This window comes from Elgaria multicarinata, chromosome 2 (assembly GCF_023053635.1).
Source record: "Elgaria multicarinata webbii isolate HBS135686 ecotype San Diego chromosome 2, rElgMul1.1.pri, whole genome shotgun sequence".
In the NCBI taxonomy this organism is placed as follows: Eukaryota; Metazoa; Chordata; class Lepidosauria; order Squamata; family Anguidae; genus Elgaria; species Elgaria multicarinata.
Genome location: NC_086172.1, coordinates 44,695,186 through 44,722,111, shown reverse-complemented (window position 1 = coordinate 44,722,111; position 26,926 = coordinate 44,695,186). Strand labels below are relative to the sequence as shown.

The 26,926-nt window shown below is 40.6% G+C and overlaps 1 protein-coding gene across 3 annotated transcripts in view; it reads right to left on the bottom strand.

Annotated features, from left to right (window-relative positions):
• STK39 (serine/threonine kinase 39) overlaps window positions 1-26,926 on the bottom strand; it is a 131,798-nt gene that overhangs the window by 10,560 nt on the left and 94,312 nt on the right. For 2 of the 3 annotated variants that reach the window (XM_063116429.1, XM_063116430.1), the window contains exons 15-16: window positions 8,959-9,011; window positions 3,250-3,318 (exon numbers count right to left, since the gene is read on the bottom strand). In XM_063116429.1, the coding sequence (XP_062972499.1) occupies window positions 3,250-3,318; window positions 8,959-9,011 (122 nt within the window). The remainder of the gene's footprint in view (window positions 1-3,249; window positions 3,319-8,958; window positions 9,012-26,926) is intronic. The other variant, XM_063116431.1, reaches the window with a different exon arrangement.

Below are 26,926 nucleotides of genomic sequence, written 5' to 3'. Positions count from 1 at the left end.
GAATTGTGGAGCCCAGAACTGGACGCAATACTCTAGATGAGGCCTAACCAGGGCCAAATAGAGAGGAACCAGTACCTCACGTGATTTGGAAGCGATACTTCTATTAATGCAGCCCAAATGTGCCTGTTTGCATTCTCTTCCCCTCCTTATTGTTTTATTATGATTTTATTAGAATGTAAGCCTATGCGGCAGGGTCTTGCTATTTACTGTTTTACTCTGTACAGCACCATGTACATTGATGGTGCTATATAAATAAATAATAATAACAATAATAAAATAGCATTTGCCTTTCTTGCAGCCATATCGCACTGTTGGCTCATATTCAGCTTGCAATCTACAACAATTCCAAGATCCTTCTCGTTTGTAGTATTGCTGAGCCAAGTATCCCCCATCTTGTAACTGTGCCTTTGGTTGTGCCACGTCACCTTCAGATTACCGTCTTTGTTTTCAAGAACAGTGAGTTTCAGGTGGCAACACAATGCTCTCAATGCCTCTAGAAGTCAGTAGATCCAATATTTGAGTCATTATCCACATGTATACCATTGGGCTGCTACCCAAGGTACTTGGAAAGTTGTGATCACTACTGGCACAAGTCTTGTGAGATAAAAAAAAAAACCACTCTCACAGCTCATGTCCTTTCAAAAGACCATCCTGTGTCACTGCTCTTCTTTTCCATCCCCCGCTATGACCAAGGATACAGAAAAGAACTCAATGCCCAACAGATGCTCAACAAGAGATTGTTTTGGGAATGCCACTCCCTAGGAAGTCAAATGTAGTCATCTAGGTCCAAAAAGGGACCTTCTTAGTGCTTACTGTTCTGGCTCTAAGGTCCAGCTACAAAAGTTGGAGAATGTTTGCAAAGATGATCGATAAGGTTGTGGAGATTTCCCCCAGGTTCGTCTGAAATGAGCTTGGGATATCTTTTGGGCTTGGAGGCGCAGTTCCCCTTCATCTCTACCGTAACACTGTGGAACCATCTGACATAGGGCAGTTTGTTTACTACTATTCTAAGAATTAATCTGTGAAGGAATTAACAAGCAAGGTAAATGTGTGGATGGTTCTGCTCTGGGAAAGGGATTATCAATATTATTTTTGTTAGTACCATCAGGCTAAATACTGCTTTACGGAATACCAAAAACAAAAGGTAAGTTCCTACATGTAAAACTTACAATCTGAATGTAGACTGAAGGGTCAATGGCAGATACAACAAACAATGGACCCAAGCAAATGCAGTTAGAAGTGCTATTCACTCCTCTTGATTTCTTTTAGGGGAAAGAGTGAAAAATCATAGCACAAGTGCAAGGCCTGGTCTCTCTTCCATCTCCAGCCAAATAGCCAAGAGCTATTGTTATTTCAACCTTCAAGTAATACTTTGCTTGACCTCAGGCAACCGGAGTCAAAACTTCATGAATAATCGAATAGCATGCTTGAATTCTTTTAAACAGTTCTTAGCCATGAACACGGCAATTAAGCTTTCCACGTAAATGTGTGTTGCGGGATATGGGCATACCCAATTTGGCACTTGCACTAATACAAATCACTAGTGTTGAATTGGATTCTGTCCTATGCTTCCAGATTACCTCTGGAAAATGGTTGGTATAACATCAGGAAAAAGCGCCAGAGATTAATGCTACCCATCACCACATTCTCCTAACTTCCCACTCCTATAGTTCCCAAGATGTATTTTTAAAATAATCTATGGCAAGAACAAATCTCACCAGGCTTTCACAGAACTCAGAATTTTGTTTTCACTCACATTATGGACAGGCTGAATTTCTGCATGCTTCAGCTGAAAAGTGGAATGCAATTTATCAGCTGCTTTCAAGTGGGGCTTGAGGAAAAGAACTGATAGAATCTGTTTTTCCTAAAAATAAGGTTAACTGAACTAATCTCTATACCAGCCTTCCTCAACTGGTGCCCTCCAAACTACAACTCTCACCATCCCCAGTCAGCACGGACATACTGGCTGGGGATAGTGGGGGTTAGAGTCCAATGTATCTGGAGCGCACCAGGTTGTGCAAGGAAAGCTAGTCTATAACCTTCCCTCTACAAAATACCTAGAACAAGATTTTGCAAGGGGAGACAGGTAGACATTTCAATAAATCGAGAGGTGTATACAACAAGCAAGTAGCCTTACTTCCACATTTGGCATAGTTTCCCCCATGGCTTCTAATTTTCTCCTTACAAGAATAAAAACTGAACTTCCAAAGGAATGTGATTTTTCCAGCTTAATTTCAGTCAAATGTTTAATGCAGTTCCTTAGTTTTTGGAAAGGGTTTAAGTAGAACCGCAAGTGTTCTGTACCTGCTATGGTATGCCTCTCACCACCCATGAAAGGCAGGAAGCCAAGTACTGGGTGCCCTCCCTTGTACACAGTTTCTAAAAGGACGTAGGCTGTGTGCGCATGTCCTCTGATTAAGAGGAGAGAGGTCTATTTTCCCCAATAAGGATTAAGGCCCAGTGCAAACAACATTACGAGTTAAGAGAATGGGAATGGAGTGACAAGCACTCACTCACTCACTCTTTCTGCCCTCTCAATTAAACTAAACCTGGAGATTTTCCAGGTTTAGGATTATCAGAACAAAGCCTTGACTTCCCCACCAGAGGCAGGACTAATTTAAAACATAGTAGAAATCTTCTCCCTTTAATGATTATATCCAATAGGCTCTGTTTTCAGATCAGAGACAGTTGCGCACTCTCTCATTCGCAAGATATCCTCCCAACAGGAAATGTTATGGTAAACATTAAGGAAACCATGTTTTTTCTGACTTACTGAAGTCATTAAGGATGACGAGGCCCAAAAGATAGGTTGGTGCTTTTATAAGGTGCAGTTACACAAAGATCTCACTCTGAGTGATGGAGGGCAGGAGTGGGGAGAGAGAACAGAAGCACATATTTTTAGAACTACATGCATAGGTCTTAATACCACAGATACAAAAGCATTTTAAAATGAATCTGAATTGGTTACTGAATAGTAAAAACTCCATCACGAGCCAAAGATGAACAGTAAAGCTAAAAAAGAAAAAGAACAGTTCTCTGTTAAGCCACATTAAAGTGCTTAAACTATTCCCAATGCATATCAGAGGTACTGCTGATTCTCTTGTGAATAGATGGCAGTAAAGAAAGATTTCGCTAACCAAGGGCCTTTTTGCAAAAAGCCAAGGACAGGAGAGGTTGTGAATGAGCCTGTATCCATTTATTCCATTGAGTTGTAGCAACTGCATAATTTCAGAATGAAACATAATTTACCTATAACTACATCGTGGCCATCAACCAGGCCTGCAGAGAACAGCTCTTGAGATACACCATCTGCTGTGTCTGTGCAAAACGTGAAATGAATATGCGTTAGTCATGATAAAACCAGAAAAACAAAAACCAATATGCCTGGGCAAATTGTTTTAAAAGTATATTTAATCCATGAGCACCCATTACCAAAATGTGCTTAAATCAAAACTACCTTCATTAGAGACACCTTGTGTTTTGCCACTGCTAGTTCTCATTTTCTACTCGACAGAACTCCACAGGGTTAATCGTTTAATTCTTCACAAATCCTATGAAGTGCCTTCATTTAGCCACTGGAATTTCTTTGTATGTAATTCGATATCCTCACTGGAATGAATGCGAAAATCTAAGAAATCAATAGGGGTTGCTTGCCGCAGGGTCCTCCCCGTTCTCTCGCTTTTAACGGAGCCTTCCATTCACAAGGAACACCTAGAGCCAAGCTTATAAATAGCTTGGGAAGGACACACTTGTGCTGGGCCTATATAAAATGCAATGGAAGGGCAGCATTTTAACAAACAAGCATCCTCCCGTGGAAAGGGAGGGTGTGATCCTGGCCTAGAGGTGCTGATTAATATATAAAGTGGCTGTATATTGGGGGAATTCTAAGTGTTTTTCCTGGTCTGTGTCATCCTTCAAAAGCTAAGACGTTTCAGCAATCATATCGGGAATCAACACATTCCCGTATAATTGGATTGTATCCAATGATGACATTCAGCACAAAGCTTCCAATACTTATGGAAATCCTGGTCTTATCCCTATACAAATGTCAAATCCAATACGCTGATTCTGCCTGTGCAAGCGACTGGGCAAGGTGCTGCCCAAGCTGTTGAGCCCAAGGGATGCCCAAAGCCATTGTGCGTAAAGTTCTGCACAAGTGACTGCCACAAGGAATTCAACAAGCTGTTGTACAAGGTGCTGCACAAGGCCTTCTGCAAATCATTGTCCACATCATTACAATGTTGTTAGACTTAGTGCTGTTTGTCCTAATTCTGGGTTATATCTAATGTTATATTACTGAAAAAATAACAGAAGTTGGCATCCTTCTGCTAGCAGTTGCATAACTGCTGTTAGAATTAGCATAGCTAATGCAAGCAACACCTAGTCTAACAAAGTCGTAATGAGTTATGTAATGCCTTGTGCAACGATTTGGAGAACAGCTTGCGCAACAGCTAGTACAACACTTGCGCATATAGAATCGTTGATAATTGCACATATAGAATCATGGGTTGTTACAATTACATGGTGGCACTTGATGCCACAGTTTAAAAATGCAACTATATGCATGCTCAAGGGAGAATCATGTGCACAGCTGGATGTTTCAAGCGACCTCACCACAGAAGCTCTGATAGCCAGACACATGCTGATGCACAATTTTTTCTTTTAGAAAAAAGTGGTTTGTGTCTTTGGCTGACAGTCATGCTGCAATAAAAAAAATCTCTCAAAGGAAAGTCTAGCTGAGCACACGGTTCTCATGAGTACATGCAGCCTTTTTCTTGATTAAAAGCTTAAACTTACAATAGCTTTAGATAATGTCTTAATCATGTGATTTTGAAAAAAAAACACACCAGAAATTGGCCTTACTGTGAATTTCTGTTCTCAGAGCCTCACAAAGGGCATTCCTTCACCTCCAGAATCATGCCTTCCTCTGGAGCACGTAAGCTGGGCCAAACTGTTGCTTTTCACAGAGAGGAGCCACCCTGGCAGAGTGGAGAAACTCCTCAGAGAAGGAAAGAACAGAGGAACTACGCGAAGTACATAACTGTAAGATTAGTAAGACACAATATAAGATTCCAAGTGGGGGAAATGGTGGACTGCTGGAAGACAAAAGAGAGCAATCCCCACCCCTCAAGAGCCTTTTCAGATGGAAAGGGTGGAAATGGCTGGCCTTCTCATCCCAAAACACTGTTGAGAGCTGCCTATCATTTGATGGTGTTTGTACTAAGACAGCCCCACCTGAAGGAACCGCAAGACTTCTTGAACTCCCTCCAGAGTCTTTCCCGTTGTCCTTGCACCATGTCGAGAAGGTCTTCCACGTAATGTGATATATCCTGTAGGTAGAGCCCCTTCTGGATGCCAACAAGGTTCAAAGAACCTTTGTCAGATAACCAAGGTTCTTCAGTTACTGCCATTATCCTCCAAGGTATCACCTGGAAGAACTCTGGTCTACGATCAAGCACCAGCCTCTGAAACAGTAAGTCCCTTCTGTGGGGAAGATGCTACCGAGTCTGCAAGCTTCTGAAACCACAGTTGCCCGGGCTAGTGTGGAGCAATAAGAATAACCTTTTCCACAGTTCTATTGATCTCGTGAATTACCCTTGACAAGAACGGAATCATAGGTAAGGCATAACGAAGCCCCAATGGTCTTTGTTCTCCCATAACATTTGTTCCTACTACCTGGCATGGAAACCTTGAGATGAACTTAGGAGCCTGAGCACTTTCTAGGATGGCAAACAGATCTGTCCTCAATTGACTGAACTGGAGAACCAGTTTCTAGAATATCTGAGGATTTAGAGTCCCCTTGGATTTCCTGAGCACTTGCCAGTTCAGCCAGTCCAAGGTCAGATTGTTCACTTTAGACAGATGTTCCCCCACTATGGATTCGGTGTGGCCCTCTGCCCAGGTTAGCAGCTTCTTAGCTAGCTTGTTGAAGGATGCACATTTAGTACCTCCTTGTTTGTTCACATATACCTTGGCTGTGATATTGTCTTTTCTGATTGTCACATGGAAAGCTCAAAGGCCCGAAAAGGCTGCTTTCAGCTCAAGTCAATGTATGATGTGGTGTCTCTCTGATTCCATCCAGGTCTCCTGGGTGATTTCTTTCCTATGTGGGTTCCCCACCCTAACAGACTGGCATATGTGCCGAGTGTCCTCCTGGAAGGCACATCCAGAGAGTGTCCTGCTTCCAGTTGTCCAATCTTAGGGGTTTTTTTCCAACTTGGCACTTCCTCTTTTAACTTGGCAGGAATTCTCAGATAGCTGTGACTATTGTAATAAAGGGTAAAAGATGACATTGCAGTGGTCTGGTGTGAAGGTGTGCCCAGGATACCAGTTCCTGGCAAGACACCAAGATCCCCAGGAGATGATTCAGCTCCATGAGATCATCTGCTTCAGTCTCAGAAGCTTGAAGAGCAAAGACTTCAATGTTTAAGCAATGTTCCTTTGTAAGGAACATCCTGTATTCCGTCATGTTCAGGGTAATACCCAGATGGATGATCCATTATGTAGATACTAAATGGCTCTTCATGTTCGCTACAAACCTGTGGGTTTGCAGACTGGTTAGCATGGTCTGGATGTCCTGCAGGCTCTTGTGGAGAGATGGCATGAGGATCAAAACGCTGCCGCGGTGTGGGTGTAGCTTTATAATCTGCTTCCTGAGGTGTGACAAAAGAGCCACCAGGATCTTGGTGAACTCTCAAGGACCAGAGGAGAGGCTGAAGGATAGTGTTTGTTATCAAAAGAACCACAGGTAGCAACGTTGAGATTCCTTGGTGGGGAAGTGGAGATAAGCCTCTTAGAGATCTAGGGATGTGAGAAACACTGCTTTGGATATTGCTTCCACTATTGATTTGGCAAAACAATGGCCATTGGAGCTAGCTGACTTTATTTCCCTTCTTGCTGTTTGAGGAGTAATTGAAGACAGTTTCTGTCTGAGTTTAAATCCTCCAGATGAGAGGTTCTAAGAAGTGTTCTTTATGGGAATGAAAGGAGAATTGTTGACTTAGTTTGCATTCTTCTTTCTTGCCCATCAGTAGTGCTTTTTCCCTTATCCTTGGTTTCCACCAAGAGAGTGTCCAAGAGTCCCCCGAATAGCTCAGCATCCTCAAAAGGAAAGTTAGATAGCTGAGGCTGAGAACAAGGATCCATATCCCAGTGATGCAGCCAAATATTACTTTGGGCCAGTGTGATGGAAATAACAGCTCTGCCACTGAATTGAAAAGTGTCCAGAGGAGAGTGTACCAGTAAGGCTGCTGTAAAAGCTATTTTCTTAAAGCGGTCCTTGAGAGCTTGAAGGCAGTGTTGGCCCTTTCTGTGTCTTCCGCCCAAGAAAAACTGCTCTAAAGAAAAAGGAGTTAGTCACCAAAGCAAGTAAGATGCTTCAAAATCTTTGTGAAATGCCTCTTCTACACATATTTTACACGGATCCCTTCCCTGTTTGCCACATTGGAGGTGAAGGCTACCAAAGGGACATCAACAACAGGAACTTGGAACTCCAAATTGGGAGAGAATAAAGCTTGTTGATTAGCTTATGAACTGCTTTTGGCTTAGAGGGGGTAGCCCATTCTGACTTCCAAGTTTCCTCGAAGGATTCAGGAAGACAAATAGATATGGGCTTGGCAGACTTTTGTCTTCTCCGCATTGTTGTCTCAAGCTGCCTGCTAACTGTGATTTCAGAGCTTCCCCAGAGACCTGGTGCCTGCAAGATGCTTTGATCAAAAGTGCAGGGAAGAGGCTGATGAAAAAAGCCTGGCCTAGGAGGCATCTGTTTCCAGTATACCTTCTTCTTTATCACTTGGGTCCAAGTGGGACTCAGGTTCTACTGAGTCCACCTTGGATTCCCCCCTCCCCTTTTGCCTTGATCAGGGTACTGGAAGGACAAAGCTGTCGTTTCCCTTGTTCGATGGATTTAGATGAACAGGCCAGTGGCCAAAATTGGGAGTGCTGCATCCGCTTCCTACCCTATAGAGAGGGGAGAGACATCAGAGCTGTGGGCGTGAATGGCCTGCTCCAGCAGGTTGCTTCGGCTGCTGCCCACCTGCTGCCAGGGCTGGGCCCGGAAGGCATTTGCTTCCTGATGGCCAAATGGCTGCAGGCAGCCCACCCACCGGAGTGGGGGGGAGACGACTTCCAACCCCGGTCCTAGGACTCTAAGTGGGAATAAACCCCAGTCCCTGTCTAAGATTGTCAGATGGGGAAGGAGGGAGATAGAGAAGAATGAAAGAAAGAGGGAGGAAAAGCTACTAAGCAACAGGGCTTTTAAGAGCACCAGCTCGCCCAACTTCATGGCTCGCTAGACAGAGCTGGTCAGGGAGGCTCCTCTCCGGAAGAAGCAACAGTTTGATCCTGCCTATGTGCGCCAGAGGGAGGTGCTATTATCGAGGTGAAGGAATGCCCTTTGTGAGTCCCTGGGGAGTTTTAGTATATAAAAGGCAAGTGTTTAAACTCATCTCGTGATTTATAGACATCAATGGCTTTTTGAACTGTTCAGACTTTTGGGTAGCTCTACACTTCATGCAGCTAACTGGTGCTTCACATTATAAACTCAAGAGTGTGCCAGGGTTCCCAGATTTTACACAGCAACATTGGCATGCCCTCAGTAATTTGGTTTACCACTCCACACTTGACATAGCAATTAGATGGTTGCATCAATAATGGATATGCTGTAAATCTCTTAGGTCAGATTGGCTTTGGGCTATATTTCCTTAGATCAAGAGAAACTGGCAGAGGGCTCTCTACCTCCACAGTACCTTCTGCCTTGGACCAAACACTCCACAACCATGCCACTAAAAATTTAAATACTTGGCACTACTTTTATTTTGGTTAAGTAGTGTAATATAAAACATTTGGTTGGTACAAGCGATTTCATAGTGCTAATTTATATTAAAACTATAAAACAGAAATCAATTTCCGAAATACCATTTGGAGCCATAAAAGCATAATTTCAATTAAAAGTCTTACCTCTGCCTGGAGTAAACTCAAATCGTATGTCATTAAGTTCCTTTCTGGAATTCCTGGAGGGAGGGAAAAAGAGCCACGGTAAACACATCAAAATGTAATGAAGTGCGCGTTGTGCACTCTAAATGTATTCAAGCTTCATAAATAAGTTGCTGTTAATACACAGGCAGTATTTTACAGTTTTATGGCCTTCCCTTCCCCCAAGTGCATTGCGAGTGCATAAGGGTACCAATGTAAAGAAAATCCTGGAAGAAAAAAAATTAAACATATTGCATTTTAAAGATAAATCTAGAAATGGTCACTTTTACATTCAGTATTATGGATGAAACAGTATCTGACAGGGAAAGAGAGAGAGGCTTCATTTTGAACCATTGGGGGGGGGGGGGAAGAGGTCACATATAGCCCAGAATTCTCTTTCCTGAATAGTTGTGGGCTATGATCACAGCCAGAGGTCCTTCCAGTTCAGATCCTATTTAGCTGGGCTGAGTTTCTCCCTCACATTTCTACCTCTCCTTCCCAGCCTAACAGCTTTGCTTGTTCAGAATATCGACAGGCAACCTTTTTGGGGCTGTGGGCACATTTCGCAATTTGAGAAACAGTCCTGGACACCACCACAAAACAGCGGCCACAGGAGGTATGGTAAAAGAGAAGAAACCTGCCCCAGACACTGAAAACAAAGCAGAGGTGGGATTTGAACCACAAACACTAAACAGCTCCTTTGAACTGATAATTTTCAGCACCAACAGAAACCTATTTCACAGCAATCTCAGCTGCCAGTAAGAAAATGTGGTTTGTTGTGTGTGTTTTTAAGTGGGAGGGCTTGAGGGCTTACGTTGGGCACCAAAAAAGGTGTTGGGGGACACACTGGTGCCTTTGGGACACCACACCACGACCCCTGGTTTAGAATCTCATACATGTAAGACCTATACTGTGCCATCGAGCTATGGAAGACTAGCCATCAGGACCCAGAACCTGACATTACCTTGCTACCTTTCAGATGCTATTTTGGGATGATATTTATTTTGTGTGCCATCAGTGAACTGAAGAGGAATAAGATTAAAAGACAGAGGGGGGGATTTGTGTGCTATAAGATCAACTTCAATCCTATTCAAAGATATCAAGAACTTCAAAGCTTTATTTGTATACAGAATTCCAGAAATCAGCCAACGCTATTGGGCAGGATGGGAAGCAAAAACAGATCATCTGGAAAAAAAAAGAAAGAAAGAATGGGTCACTGGATTTAGCTCCTTCAGGGCAGTATCAGTTACCATGGCAGTCCCTCATTCCTATGGGGGCACTTGGATGGGAGGAAGTAAAATGTTCTTGGTGACCCATCGCATTGGAAGGAAAACCTACTTCTTCCTCTCCTCACCTTTCACTAAAAAGAGGATTGCGCAGCCAGAGACACTCTCCTGTGATAAACAGGACCCTTTTTTCCCTGTCAGTCGAGTCACAGCAACGGGCATTTTGCTAGTACAAGAATGAATTACTTAGTGGCACAACTGGTTTTGTAATAGCGTCCTATATAAGGAGGCATATTACATAAGGACAGATTAATACTGACAATCCCTTCTAGAATATGCCTTCAAGTAGACAGGTAGTTAGCTTCACTGATAACTCTTTTCTATTCAATTTTTTAATCTATTTTACCATTTCTCCCAATTCAATGTCAATTTCCCCATGCATGATGGAGCACATTTCCAACACATCATAAGCCACTTCTTTACATTCTGACAATGTGGCTAATCTTCATTTCCAGTTTAGTCTTGGCTGATAATTTCCAGAATCAATAAAATAAGCTCCTTTGCTCCAGGACAGAGGTGGTTGAGGAAAGAGAGAGTGAGAAAGAGAGACGACAACCATCTCATTTTGGGAAACAGCAAGTGGGCAAAGACCAGATACAAGCATAATTGCCATCACACACTTTTTCCTCCTAGCGAATAGCTCAATCTGCTTGAAAAGCTAATAGCAGTGAAATGTGTTTTGCGGTCCATTATTCTTCTGTTCCTCAGCATGAAAACTGTAAGCAGACTCATATTTCAGTGTACCAGGCCATGAAGTCTTGCTGTGGGAAAACTAAATCCAACACCCAGGCACACTCAGCCATGACTCAGAACTATTATCACTTGCTAAACACATATTAAGAAAATGTCACACAGTCACAAAAACAGGATCACGCAAGAACAACAAAAATGGATCGGCAAGGCAACAGATACAACTTTTGCAAAACGAGCATAGCAAAAGAAGTATCCAGCTGCTAAGGACAGCAGGCACAATTCAAAAGGTGAATTAATTTCTTGTTATTGCATTCCTTATTCTGATCAAATGGATATTATGTAGTGTAGCATTATGCGGCAAAAGGAGCATGCAAGACTGTTCTGATTATTAACCATGCAGTGGTCAAGTTCACTTGCTTTCTTCAGCAGCTTAATGCATTAAGCAGAATGTATTTGCATACAGCACATAACCACCTAGCCTCTTTCACTTACTTCCTTTTAGTTTCTTTTATTTTGAAGGATGGAAACTGGAAACTTCCAATTGTGTTTACTCCTCTTTAAGGCCAAATCAAGCCAATATCAGAACTATGCAAGAACCTAGTGCCAGGGTGGGCAACTCGTGGCTATCCATGGTGAGGGATGATAGGAGTTGAAGTCTAAAACATCTGGAGGGCCATAAATTGCCCACCCCTGATGTAGAGGAAAGCAGCTGAAGACATCCCTTGTTCCTATACTACTAGATTTATCCCTACAAATGTTGGGGTGTGGAAAACACTTGGACCACATGAGGCTAAATGTTCTCCATGAGGTGGAAGGCTTATTGACCCCCTGCTTAGTGTGAGTCCTTTAAGAGATCAATATACACAATGAAGCTAGTGGTATCTGGTGTGAGCCCATAGATTATAAATAAAATAGATGAACTTAACTATTCTATTAAAACTCATTTATCTGATGCCCAAACTATCCTCTCAACAGCATCAGAGAAACAGAATTTCTTAAGATGCTACATCAACCTTTCCCTAGAGAGGCAGGAACTGTTATTACTCAAAACTGAGAATTTCCTTTGGAATGAGAAGGTGTGGCTATTTTAATTGGGCCTGAGAGGCAGAATATGCATCTGTCCCCTTGTGCAATAATCTAATAAGTATAACACAAGCAACCCTGGAGAACTGCTGCCAGTCAACGTAGCCAATACTGTGCTAGATGGACCAATGGTCTGACTTGGTATAAGGCAGCTTGCCAAAGATTTCTTCTTACAAAATGGTTGCTACATAATTAATGGTCGCTTGAGACCACCTGGCAACAAGGTAAATTACATAGCCAGCGCTGATAGACATAGTAAACTGGTACACAAGCTATAACTTGCTCTTTTGTGCAGTTGCTATAAAGTGGCAGTGACAGGCAACCACATAGCTGCTGTATTCTAAAAGTTCTCTTTTCCTATTAAAATCATCTTCCATTCTCCTCTTCTTCTCAGCCAGGATGGCGGAATGTGTTATTTGTACCCTAAACTTAGATAGCAAAAATTGATTTTCTTACTCCAAGACAATTCGCAACTTAAGATGCACTATGGATGGATTCATATTGCCAAGTATTGCAAATGCCAGCCTCATTCACACTTCAAAACACTCTTTAGGAATGTAATTTCCAAAGTATGATCCACCAGTAGGCAGTTTCATGCACTGAAGCACTCTGTTAAATCTTATGCTCAAATCCCTATGTTCCAAAGTTACCAACACACCAATTCCAGATTAGGCACAAATGTTGTGCAACATAAAATATAAACTTTTCAATGTCATGGTATACAATTCAAATGAATATCGTACTTAGTTTGTTAACACAGTCAAACCAGTGTCTCAAACTCAATTTGAAACTGAGGATATATGGGGTTGTATCCAACCTGGCCATCCACCAATGGAACAAAAACAGGTTTCCACTCCCAATCCCCATCTTTTATGGAAGGTTGGGGGAAGCTCCAGAGCAAATTTGAGTGTGCGCAGAAGAGAAGAGCAAAGGGAAGCCCCGTTACACGAGTCTAAGCCCACTTATGCAACATTGGATTTAAGGCATGTCCAGCCACAAGAATAAACAGGCGCCATGTATACTGTATTAATTAATTTATTTAGACATCAAATGAATGAATTTTTGAATACATTAAAGATCTTTATATTATATTACAATTAGGGCTGTCACCCAAGTTTAGAAATTTTAGTTGAGTCACACATTTTAATTTTATTAAATCCATAAATGTGTGTCTGAGAAAAACAGTAATTCTAAAGAAAATAAACTTTTTTAAAAAATAAATGATGTACACATGTATGTTACAATAAGTGTGATCTTAGATGAGACATTCTGTGTTCTCTCGCACAGAGTAGGAAAGACCTCTTAAGGCTGAGTTTGCTTTCTGCAGGTTGTGTGAATACTTCCAATATGGACAATTTAAAAATAAAATAAAATCTGCTAACTGATTTAAAAAAGGTGTCTTCTGGTTAAATCAACATTTCTTTAATCACTTACTTCAGCCTTCCCCAACCTGGCACAAGGCCTATCCAGTGGAATTTTAGAATGTTTTTAGGATGTTTTTAGGCTGTTTTAATCATGTATACTATGTTTTAATCAGTTTTTATGTGTTTTATATTCGCTGTTGTTCCCCGCCTCGATCCAAGTGGAGAGGCGGGTAAGAAATAAATTATTATTATTATTATTATTATTATTTAGGGTGACCATGTGAAAAGGAGGACAGGGCTCCTGTATCTTTAACAACTGTACAGAAAAAGGAATTTCAGCAGGTGTTATTTGTATATATGGAGAACCTGGTGAAATTCCCTCTTCATCACCACAGTTAAAGGTGCAGGAGCTATACTAGAGTAACGAGATTTAAGAGAGGGCAGGGCACCTGCAGCTTTAACTGTTGTGATGAAGAGGAAATTTCACCAGGTTCTTCATAAATACAAATGACACCTGCTGAAATTCCCTTTTCAAGACACCTGTTAAAGATACAGGAGCCCTGTCCTCCTTTTCATATGGTCACCCTATTATCATCATCATCATTATTATTATTATTATTATTATTATTATTATTATTATTATTATTATGTTGGGATTACAACTCCCATACTCCGCAACCAGCATGTCAACCATTCTAGCTGGGGATATTGGGAATTGTAGCATGACACATCTGGAGGAAAAGGACTGGGGAAGGGTGTGCTTTAATCTAAACAATTACAATTACTTCTATCTTTCAACTATTTAAGTAAAAGGAGATTTTTTTTAGAATTTTTTAAATGGAAGCTATGATTTGTATTCTTAAAATTCTTGCCCTCAGCTCCAGATTTCTCATTCCTGCCACATCAGAAAAGCTGGAAAAAAACTTTTTTCATCTACTTTCAGTTGCGAGCAATTGAAAAATTCTCAGAAAAGTGCCATTAAATCAGCAGTTATTCTGAAAACTTTTTGCAGCTACTTTCTCATTTACTTGTGGGTGTTTTGAGGGCTTTCCTTATTAATTCCTTTAATTTTCCTCCCCCAAAACAGATCTTCCTATTTCAAAAAAATGACAAAAAAGGAAGATGAATTACATTAATCAGTGTAGTAAGTTAACATAATGACTATTCCATATAATTAAGAAAGTTATTCAAGTCAGTATAAAATTAATTCTTATCACAAGGCTAGAGTTCAATTAAGCAAAAATAATCTGATTTATAAGACTGTGCCAATAACATTTATTTTATTATTTATTTGATTTATGCCCCACTTTTCTATAAAAAAAATGGCACTCAAGGCAATCTTCTGCAGTAACCCCATAAAAGTGGAGATCAATATTTATTGCATTACGGAAACCAAATGACAGAGTCAACACTTTCCAAGACATGGTAGCTATGAATCTGATCACTCCAGAATACAGTTTAACAATGGGGAAAAAACAAGGTTAAAATAATGACTTCTTGAGAGAGTCTATGCTTAAGCTAGACGATTTTAGTGGACTAAATCAGATAATACCATTTCCCGATCCAGCCCAAACATATGGAAGTAACTGTGAGCTTGCCCCACATCCAACACTCCTGCATGTCTACATGGTATTGTAATGTTCAAATATAGCCTAGACATGCAAAATCTATTGCACCAAGGCCTAAGATTGTACAGCACCATGTACATTGATGGTGCTATATAAATAAATAATAATAATAATACCTGATTTTATACTTGGAAACAATCATATGAAATGACTCACTGTGGGTTCAATTTTACATACGAGTATTTACTCCCCTGTGTGGACATTCATATGGGCGGGATCAGCAAAAAGTCATGCCATCTGAACCCAGTGAAGTTCAAATAATCCTGCTTAGCACAGCCTTCTCCAAACTTAGGTTCTAAATGAGGAAGACAATGAGAGCTGACAACCCAACAAAGGTCTTGGAGAAGACTGAGGGCTTATATACAGGAAGCTCCTGATCCAGCAGGAGCAGCTGCCTCAGTGGCTATAGCTGTGTCTTCCTTCTCCAAGTAGACTCTGTCTCCCAAATAGGCCCTTCCTGTTAAGCATACCATGAGCAAAAGGGTCATGTGGCAGCCAGGTGGATGTTCCAACAATGACACTGTGCACCCCACCTGGTCTATTGCCACCAGTTCTCTCGAAAGCGGAGAGTCAGGAACCACAGCAGGGCTCAGGATGGGGTCAAAGAAGTTTCTGGGTACCTCAAGTGAGGTATCCCTGCAACAGGACTGACTGCTCAGATTGCCCCGTGTCTTTTGTGGGAAAGGAGTTTGCTGGGGAATCCCAGACTTCCTCCCTAGGCTTGCGTCAGCCAAATGTCTGACACCTCATGCCCTACAGATACTTTAGAACACAAGTCCCAGCATTCCCAGCCACTGTCCATACTTGCTGGGACTGATGGCATTGAAATCCAAAACATCAAGAGGGTACTAAGTTGAGGAAAGCTAGCTCAGCACATCAATTATGGTCTAGGACCATACTTCAGGCATGATTTTTCGAAATCACAAGAGCAAAAAATGTAATTATCAATTTTGTTCTCTTGGCTTTCTGAATATTATTTTTCTTCCCAGCTTCTAAAAATCCACTTGAAATGCAGAAGCAGGAGCTATTCCTCCCCTGTACCAAACGTTTTGCACTACAAAACTGACTCAAATCTAAAAATGAAGTCTGTAGCTAGTTGTGTAAGACCCTTTCGTACTTAAAATAGTGATGTTCGATAAAAAGTTATTAGGGCAGAGTGCATTTATGGCTTAATTTAGTGGATAAATTCTAATCACATTTTCAGTCCTTGGAAAGCATAAAAAGGCAGGGGAAAACTCATTAACCTCTCCTCCTAAGAGAATCAAAACTGTCCTCTACTTTTTCCCTGGATAAGAAATAAAGAGTCCAATTCATATATATCACTCATTGTGGTAGGAAATTACTGGGGTAGTTCCACATTTGTATCATGAAATATTGACTAGTAGTCAATCACATTAGAATTTCTCATTGCAGTTAAATAGACTCTCTAATAATTTTTGGTGGCTTGATTTTCTACAGACTGGTTCATCCATTCCCATACTTACAAAGGACCAAGATGATGATGATGATGATGATGATGATACATCAGACTGACAGAACCCGTCATACCACAGCAGTTCTACTGATTCTCCTATTGCCAAAGTTTTAAATATAATTCTTCTATAGTATAGCCCAATTTTCTTCTTTTTAAAAATAATTCACCCATAAACAAATTCTTCTACCTCAGGAATGTTGAACCTCTTTCAGCCTGAGGGCCAAATTCAATTTTGAAGCTCCTGGGAGTTGTGTCCCAGTGGTGGGCGAAAATGGATAGAGCCAAGTATACAAAAAAATACCAGCCTATTGTAGCTCCAAGCTCTTACTGCCAGTCACTGAGCCTCAGGAGAAGCATTTCGACCTTTCAAAATCGGGGGGATGGGACTGCAAATGCTGGGAACCCCAAAGGGCTGGATTTGGGCTGATAGCGATTGAGTTACCACTTCTTCCTTCCAGAAAACTCAAGCAGCATATAGGCTGTGGCTGCATACAGGTCATGTATCTAAGCCTTCGATCCTATGCACACCTACTTTAAAATAATCTCCTGAGTAAAAATGTGGTAAGACAGTGCTACGTGGCTGCAATCCTAAACACAGCTACACAGGAGTAAATCTCACTGGACTCAGTGCAACACACATTTGGGCCTACATCCTGTAGATCAGACTGCATGGCTATAGATGTAAATATTTCCCCCCAACACTGAGACACAAACATATTCCACTGCCATCTTCAATCATGCAGATCTGCAGCATTCTGGATAGCACGTCAAAAATCCTCAAAACCTGCTAGATTGCAAACAAGTGTTGGACGAAGGAAAGGTTGTGCACACCACAAGAAACAGTGTTGCATTATCGGATTACGTTCAGCTCTCACAGATGGCTATTTCCCTCCAGGCCAACACGTAGCATGTTCTAGCCCTGAGTCTTCATGGGACAGAAAATATTTATTTATTCATTTCATTTCATTTCTGTACTGCCCAATAACCGAAGTTCTCTGTGCAGTTCACAAAAATTAAAACCATAAAGTACAACTTCAAGTATAAACTATGGAAACTTTATATTGTGGTTTTAAGTTTCCAAAAATACCTGGACTAAAGCTTAACTTGGCATACTTATTATTTTTTTTTAACTTTGTAAACTCCCTAAAGAAGGTAAAAGGATCTTTGACTTTCAATTAATAATAGAACATGATGCTCTTTGCCACTTGCAACACTGGCCTCTACACAAGGGGGAGAGTAATGAGTATGTAAAAGTAATATAGTAGCTGCTGAATGCCACCAAAGTATACACAAAGAAATAAACTTCCCTGGTGAGTGGGTTTCTTCTACATTTCTACGTGGAAACAGCATGTACCATTGGTATTTTTTATCCAGGAACTCTTGAGTAAAAATAGTTGTGGAAAGGTTTCAATAATTTCAAGAGGCTCACCAATTAAATGTAAAGATATGCTTGCAGTTGCTTTGAATCTCTACTCATTAACTCTCTCACCCAGCTGGAAATGATTCTGGTACTGCTGTGATTGAACCCATCAACAACAGCAGCCATAGCACCTCAGGTCTGAGGCAAATTTTTCCCTGTGTGAACAGTTTTCTGCACTGCTAATGTGAAGACACAGTTTTATATTTTCCTCTTATTTGTTTCTGTATGTATAAGTAGGGATAAAAGGGATAGTTCTTTTAAAGTATCGTCATCACCATCAAGAACCCACACACAATAGGTTGATGGTGACTTCAGACATACATTTATTTATTTATTTATTTATTTATTTATTTATTTATTATTGCATTTATATCCCACCTTTTTTCCTGCAAGGAACCCAAGGCGGTGTACACAATCCTCCTCCTCCTTTCAATTTTATCCTCACAACAACAACCCTGTGAGGTGGGTTGGGCTGAGAGTCTGTGATTGGCCCAAAGTCACCCAGTGGGTTTCCATGGCTGAGTGGGGACTAGAACCCGGATCTCCCGACTCCCAGTCCAACACAGTCCGCCCCGCACACTTAGGTCCTCTGGGAAGAATCTACTTCAGTCAGCAAAGACAACCATAACCCAGAGGACCTTCTCTTCTGCTGCTCCCAGACTGTGGAATGACCTGCTGGAGGAGATTCGTCAGCTTGATAGTCTTTTAGCATTCAAGAAGGCTGTCAAGACTGATCTCTTCCCGCAGGCCTATCCAGTAGAATTTTAGGATATTTTAGTATGTTTTAGGATGCTTTTAGGATGTTTTTAAACTGTGTATACCATGTTTTTAATCAGTATTTTATGCTTATTGTTGATCCAATCGGAGAGGTGGGTAAGAAATTTATTGTTGTTGTTGTTATTATTATTATTATGCCACTACACCACACTGACATGCCACTTGTGATCAATAACAACTACTACGTGATAGTCCTGACTATTTGAGACGATTACCAGAAATTATAGATTAATCCACAGAGCCAGTTTACAGCCACCATACAATCTACTAGCAGCGCAATCCTAGGCAGATCTACTCAGAGGTAAGACCTATGGAGTTCAATGAGGCTTTCTCCCCGGCAACTTGTTACAGGATTGCATGTAAATGTACTAAGTGAGATGTTTCTTCCCTAAGCAGCATCTAATTAAAAGATATGATAGAAATGGAATTTTTAAAAAATTAAATATGCTATCTATATAACAGTATAAGCAAAGAAAACAAACAAACCAGAAGATAGGCTTATTACGTGCAAGATGGTTAGTTAAAACAAGGCAGTTACTGTCTGAAGATGGCTTGTTTGTAACCTAACCATAGTTAAGACTAACCACACAGTTTACCTGGGCTCAAATGTCATGACAAGCTGCAGTTAGTCTGGAGACTGCAGCCGTTAGGGGGAGATTGTGACAATAACCTTTTGCCAATGTGAGCTTCGCAAGAGCAGGTTCCCACATACTAGATTTCAGTATCCAAGCCACAGTAAAAATATTCCAGAAATAACTCATCTACAGAGTCCTTGTAATTTACTGCAATTTTAAAAATTAGTGGACTTTTGAAGAGCTTTTTTACTTGTTGCATGTCTAGACCAAACTTAAATTGGTGTAACAGTATCTCATACTCTCCCTCCCCACCCACCCTTCTAGCCCTGTAGCTTCATGAGGAGGTTAGAAGTTATCAACCACAATCCTCATGATTCTTTGCAGGAAAGACACAACAGCCCCAGCTAACACAAAAATAAATACAGGTTTGCAGTGTTGATATGCCCTTAAGGAGGGCTAAGATAAGTTCAGACCTCAAGTACTATGCTGACTGAAACAATTAGAATCCGGATGTATATATTTATACTGGATTTATGCTTATTTTCACACTTTTCTTAATTTACAGAAGCCCTTGTGGAATACAAAAGATTGCTGCAAACTCATGCTTGTTCTTTATCATCATTAGGCTCTTCCAACTATTCAGACTTGGGTGGGGTGGGGTTGAGAACTCTAATTTTTCTAAATTATCTACTTACGATGATGGCTGTCCTCCATGATTGAAGATGGCAGATCGCCTGTAGATATTACATTGGCTTGTTCAACAGTGCTGAGATTCCATAATGCTGGTTTCAGTATCATTTAGCACTACTAATTTTAAACATGTTAAAATGTCATTCTAATCAGGTCACCCTAATTTGGCACAGTCATTGCCTAAGTATTCTCAACAGCAGTGGTTTGTTATGACGGATTTCAGAGGATATCACTTTGAGTAGTTCCCAAAGTTTGCCAATAAGCTACACAGCATTTACAATTACTGGTGTATTTAATTTGCTTTAGGGACTCCTTGACCAAGTTTCAAGAAAGATAACTCTGTGTGTGTGTGTGTGTGTGTGTGTGTGAGAGAGAGAGAGAGAGAGAGAGAGAGAGAGAGAGATCACCCAAAAACTCAACAACTAGGCCAATAATCAGCATCCTTCAGAACAGCAGCAGAATCAATGACAAGTGATGGTCAACATACTGTCAGAGAGCAAAGAAATATTCAAGCAGTCTTGCATTCCATGTGCCTAAAGACAATGGTGACGTTGTTCACATATAGAAACCTACAGAATATGATTCAATGAAAATCTGCACTCTTTCCTGGGTACTTGATAGGCGCCTTCTCAGACTTTAAGAGAACGGACTTCCTTGTTCAGACATGACTTGGTGAAGCTATGAGTAAGAAGAACATCCTACCTATCTGCATTGCAACTGGGAGATTAGATGTCAAGGAATTTCCTTTTCCCTAATGAGGTTTAGTGGGGAGAACTGGAACCCCCAACTTAAAATACACAGCTCAGAAGGATAGGACTTCCATCCTCCATGCATGTACAGATTTTCCTTCATGTCAGCAACCTGCATCCATTTTGAGGGAAATTCAGACAACAAAGAAGTGTGTACAAATTGACACAATTTGAGGGAAAGGTCAGATGTATTCCTAAGTACATAAATCTAATGCAGAATCTCAACCAACCTAATCTTTAGGAGCAGGCTGTGATTTGTACATATACTTGTTTGGATTTTGCCATTAATGGATACCTTGCTTTTTAATAAGATTTTTTTAAGATATAGCAGTCCTTCCATTAAAATACCCCAAAACAATCCATCTACTTAAAAATAAAATAAAGAGAATGTTTTATTTGTTGAAGCGAGGAGTGTTGATATGCCCTTAAGCTCATTCATACTGCAAAAAGCACATACATTGGACTTTAAGGTCTTAGCTAGACCTAAGGTTTATCCGGGATTGTCCTGGGGTCGTCCTTGCCTGCTCCCAGGATCCCCTATGTGTCATTTACATGAACAGGGATGACCCCGGGAGGATCGCGGGATAAATCTTAGGTCTAGTTAAGGCCTAAGGCACCTGTTTTAATTTGCGGTTCTGCATACCCATACTTTTTACTTTGTCTTTCAGCTCTATCACTTTCTTCTGTTTAGAGATATAGACTCAGTTTCCATGTAACAACTAACAGAATGGTCTTTGCCAATTTTGAAATATCTGAGAGTTTCCTCTGCACATATCAATGGAGGGGAGCAATGCAAGAACTACAACTGCAGTGTGTTAGAGCTATGCATCAGATTCTGCTGAAGCCCAAACCATTTCTGGCGCTTCCTGAGATGAAGCGAGCTTGTCTCTGAAGTGACAAAAAATGAAGCTTGACCCTGCACAAGGCTTTGTTCACAATGTCTGCCTTTCTAACACCACCACGCTTCACTATATATATTTTAAAGGCCTCAAATTGGTTTCCAATTATCATAAGTCCCTTAGCTCTTGCACCTATCCTTCTGAAACTTGGAAAGTTTCTTACTGAGGGTCATCCTCAATGCTGACTAACTTTTTTCAGAGCCATGTTCATAGGGTTGGGGAGGGGGGGTTTAAATGTGTCATTTTTTGGATACTTTCAAAATGTAAATGCTGATCTTGCATGAGAATCCCTGCACTTTCATCTCAAACATGGCAGGTTTCGTCACCTATAAAACGGCAACTGCCCCTGCCAATTTCATCCAATTCTGCCAAGAAATAAAAAAAGTTATCAGCCATTCCCTTAAAAATAAAATAAAAAAGTAAAGGCAAAAACCCTACACCTATTATTCTGAAATTGGGAAAGCGTAATCTCCGCCACTATGGCTGCCAATTTCAACCAATTCTAACAAACAGAGAAGCCATAATAGCCATTTTATAAAATTTGCCATGATAGTCGGTGAAAGGCACAAAGCCTCAGATTTCCAACTCTCGACTCAGGTTCAATACCCAAGGCAAAGCAGAATTCCTGGAGGCAAAGGTTATCAATGGCTATTAGTCCTGATGGTTATGCGCTACTGCCAGTATTTGAGGCAGTAAGCCTGTATGCACCAGTTCCTGGGGAACATGGGTGGGAGGGTGCTGTTGCACCATGTCCTGCTTTGTTGGTCCCTGGCCAATGGCTGGTTGGCCACTATGTGAACAGAGTGCTGGTCTAGATGGACCCTTGGTCTGATCCAGCATGGAACTTCTTATGTTCTTATGCCTTCAAATTGGCCTCTGAACTGGATCTTTGGTCGGTGTACATTCCTCAAGTGTTCATGCCACATGTCCTGGTTTTGGTCAAATTGGAATGCTGCAAATTTCTCCACCATGCAGATGACACCATTACAGGCATGGTAAATAGTAAAGACCCTGGCCTCAGCTCATGAGCCCGAAAAATGAGACACTCAAAAGGAAAGCTCCCTACCAAGGTAAAGCTTCAGATTGGGCAACTCGATGCAGTTGCCAGATGCAGGCAACTCGAGCAGGTTGGATACTGCAGTAGAGGCAAGCTGGCTTGTTCTCCACCCCATGTTCCACTCCTCCTTATCTCATCCATCACTCTCCTCCACCACCACCCCGTTTCTTAAATCTCCTATTCTGGTTGCATCAAAGTTTTCTGTATCCAGTTATGTACCCTCAGAATTTTGCTGGGATAGGGTAGGGGCACTGTAATATTGTTATCAATGACTGTTTCTTTAAACTCTACCTCTTTTTTAGTTATTCCCAAGCCTCTTTTATAATTGTATTGCTTGTTTTTCTTCAGTCTGCTCTTCATTCTAGAAATAATTGCAGAAGTTAAACACAGCCCCCGTTATTATGTAACATTTGTGGGGGCAGATGAATATATTAATCCCTGGATGCTCAAAAAGGGGTTTTTTTCCCCTTCACAAGAACAAAAGATGGAGAAATATAAAATTAATCTTTTACAGTTCTCCCAACTTCTATTTCAAGGCCACTATAATGAGTTCACTGTCTCTGTGGATGGTGATTTACTGATAGAGTGTCACAAAGTCAATTTTACTATAAGATATGTTATCATGGTTTGATTTAAGTTTTACTGTTCAGGGAAACCTTGATAAAAATGATGCAATATACCTGAAAGGGAGATGGGGGGAAGAGAGACTTTCTAGAAGTCAAATGAAAGTGTACTGAAAATAACTTTTAATAAAATTGAGTACATTGGTAAAAGTTTGTGTTCTTGCACATTTGATAAACTTGTATAGGTTGAAATTTCATCTGAGAACCTATCTTGTTTCTATGACTATAGGTTAAACTCCATGTTATTGCAGAGACTAAGTTGCTGCCCAGAGCTGCATTCCAGTGGCTGAATTTGGACAATTGTATCTGAGTTCTGAGCAGCCTTTTGCCCACGCACACAGTCCTTTCATGGCATGAGCTATCAAGACAAGGAACTATGGAACAAGCCAGTTTATTAAACCAACTTCAGACCATAGAGAACCTGAACCATATGAATCTGTGGGCTCCTGAAAGTAAACTGATGAGAACCTCTTCTGAATTTTCCTCTGTATTCCAAAGTATATCTGGTAAGGACATACATAAGGGCTTTTATGTTATGGTACCAAATCTATGGAACTCCCTGCCTCAGGAAATTTGTCCACCACTTTCCAGTGTTACAGTGCCACTTGGAGATATTCATTTTCCAAAACCCTTTTATCTATCACATGTGTTAGTTGCTGATTCCTTTTATTCAGGCCTGGCTTCTCCTTTTGTTTCAGCTTTTGGTTTTATTGTTGCTTTCTTGGTCTATTACAGCTTTGACTCATTTTCCTCATTGTTTTACTAGGTGATTTTACCATTTTGGAATGTAAGCAAAGCAGTAAGCAAAACAGTTGGGCACCTCCAACTGGAAGTAAAAAAACCCCAGGACATAAGTATACAAAATTATAAAAAGAAGATTGATATGTGTGTGCATATGTACTTCCCATTGTCCAAAATGAATGACTTTAATATACTTACTTTGAAACTATGTTCCACAATTCAGAATTCCACTAAAAGGAAAACATGGCTTTTGTTTTCATACTAGTTTATATTCATGTTATGCAATTATGTTCAACTCACTCAACTTAGTGAATAATAGAAACCATTAAGAGAATCCATTGTCTCACCAAGCCTTATTAGCTAAAGTCTACGTATAGCAGAGTTCATTCCTGCAGCCAAAACATTCGCTACTATTCTAGCTTAAGCATTCTGGATCTTATTTATTTATTTATTACATTTATTTATTACATTTCTATACCGCCCAATAGCCGGAGCTCTCTGGGCGGTTCACAAAAATTAAAACCATTCAAAGTATAAAACAACAGTATAAAACCATAATATAAAATACAATTTAAAAGCTCAACCAGATAAAAACAGCAGCAATGCAAAATTACAAATTTAAAACCATGTTATTTAAAATTTATAGATTGTTAAAATGTTGGGAGAATAAAAAGGTCTTCACCTGGCGTCTAAAAGCATATAATGTAGGTGCCAAGCGAACCTCCTTAGGGAGCTCATTCCACAGCCGGGGTGCCACAGCAGATCTATGTGATTCCCAAAGTTAATCAGAGATAAAGGACGCATTATAAAAAATCATAACGAACATACCACCGGCTGATGACGCAGAATCGTCTTCTAGCTACGTATTAAGAGGGCAGTGGTGGGTTTTTCTTTTTATCACAGAATGCCAAGAAAAAAACATATAGCCAAATCGTGCAAATTAAAGCAGGAGCACAAACATTGCGAAAGAGTTTCTGGAACGCACGGTCAGATTCCCCCCCTCCCTCTCCCATTTAACAGGCATCATACACGTTTGGAGACTTGACAGAAAAGTATTTCAATTAATTACTGTATGCTTTGCATACATCACAACTACACCCACAGCACCGCCACTACAATTCAATCTTCTCTAGCTACCAGTATTTCTCTAGTAGCCCAGTGTGGAGTTCTATAAAGGGAGATGTTTAAGGCAACAGCTATAAGGACAACCTGGTAAGACAGGAACCCTTCAGCATCGGTGCCTCATTACTGACCATAGAAATTCTTGATGCACCACATTCTATGCATTTCACAAAACAATTCTCCGTTCACATGGAGGGGAAAAGCTGGATTATATCCACTAGTACTGTCCTCTCTGTGCACACTTGATAAACTCTGAAAGTGTGTTCATGCATGAGCTTGGTAAAAACCTGCTTTAACTTCAACCAAAAACCAAGGATTTTGATTCCAATAATTGAGAGGTAAGGGAAATAGATAACAATTGCTATTTATTGCACATTACCAATTTTACACAGTGAACTGCTTCACTTAGAACCTAACAAATATCTTTAGAAGAGTTTGTCACTAGCGGTTTGAAGGATAGATTTGTAAAGGCCTGGCCCCCACATCACAGTTCTTCCTCTCCTCCTTGCCAGAAAACAGACACACCAGGCATTAGGGGTGGGCCCCAACTTATACTCGTTTTCCCCTCTCAGTCCCTCTGTCCCCTTTGGGCTCTGTTCTATTGCCTCCGCTTCACACCTCCCTCTACCCTGTGATCACTCAAGGCCTTTTGGCAGATAAGGTTTGGTGTCCTGGCGCCCAACCCGGGCTATCTGTCTTCCTCCCTTCTCCAGGTGTCAGCCAAGGCCCCTTGTCTTTTAACTTTAGTGCATCATAAAAACAACTAAAATTACTCCCTTCTCCACTACTTCATCCATGTGTCTTCTACACAGCGCAGTCTATCTGCTTTCCTTTACAAGATCATTTTTAAAGAAGAGGTCCCATCATTTAGAATAAAGCAACCATTATTTTAAAATGCATCCTGTGACAAAAGTTTGCCCCAGAAGCCTTTGCATGTGAAAATTTCCTCCACCAACCTGCCTAATAGGCCCCCTTGCAAACAATTATCCAAATTAGAGTTATTTGTCTTCTACATATATCTCTCATATGCTTACCTCTCATCACTTTATAACTTTTATAAAGACACAAATGGAATGTTAAGACATATTGTATTACGTTTGAATTATTTTGATTCTAGCAAGGCATTCTAACAAAAGCATTTGTGCTGACATGCTGTGACTTTTCACTGACCTAGGATCCTGCTATGGCAAAGATGAAATTTCCCCAGCTGCACTCAGGAAAGGCAAGTTAGGAAAAAGGTGTGATCACAGTAAGAAAACTGGGAATTTGGGGGGAAATAATAACTCATGGTCAGAGTGTGCTGCTTTGAAGTTCTATCTTTTGTGTTCTTTGTAAAAAAAAAATCATGTAAGAGTATAAAGAGAAATCGTTTAAATATGAGAGGCAAAATCCAGGAACTTCAGAACCAAACATCAGTTCTCACAGGTTGCCATTTTGCTCCCAGCTCAGAAATGTCGTGGGGTAAGAAACTTAAAATCTTTAAAGGCACTATTCTTAAAACTAAAAGTTCTTAAACTAAGTGTTCCTTGTAACCACTATGTATTTTGTATGTTTAATTCCCTTATATCAGATGTAAAAAATGTTTAAGATTTTAAAGTACATGATGAAAAGACATGCCTGACCATAGAGTCCTATATCTAAAAGCTCTGTTTTAATACCAGGAACTTTGTAAACTTATCATTTCCTTGGTGGCACATTGTTCCTGGAATCCATGATCAGCAGGTAATATATCCCATGCCATATTCCAGGAAAAATCTCTGTATCATAATATC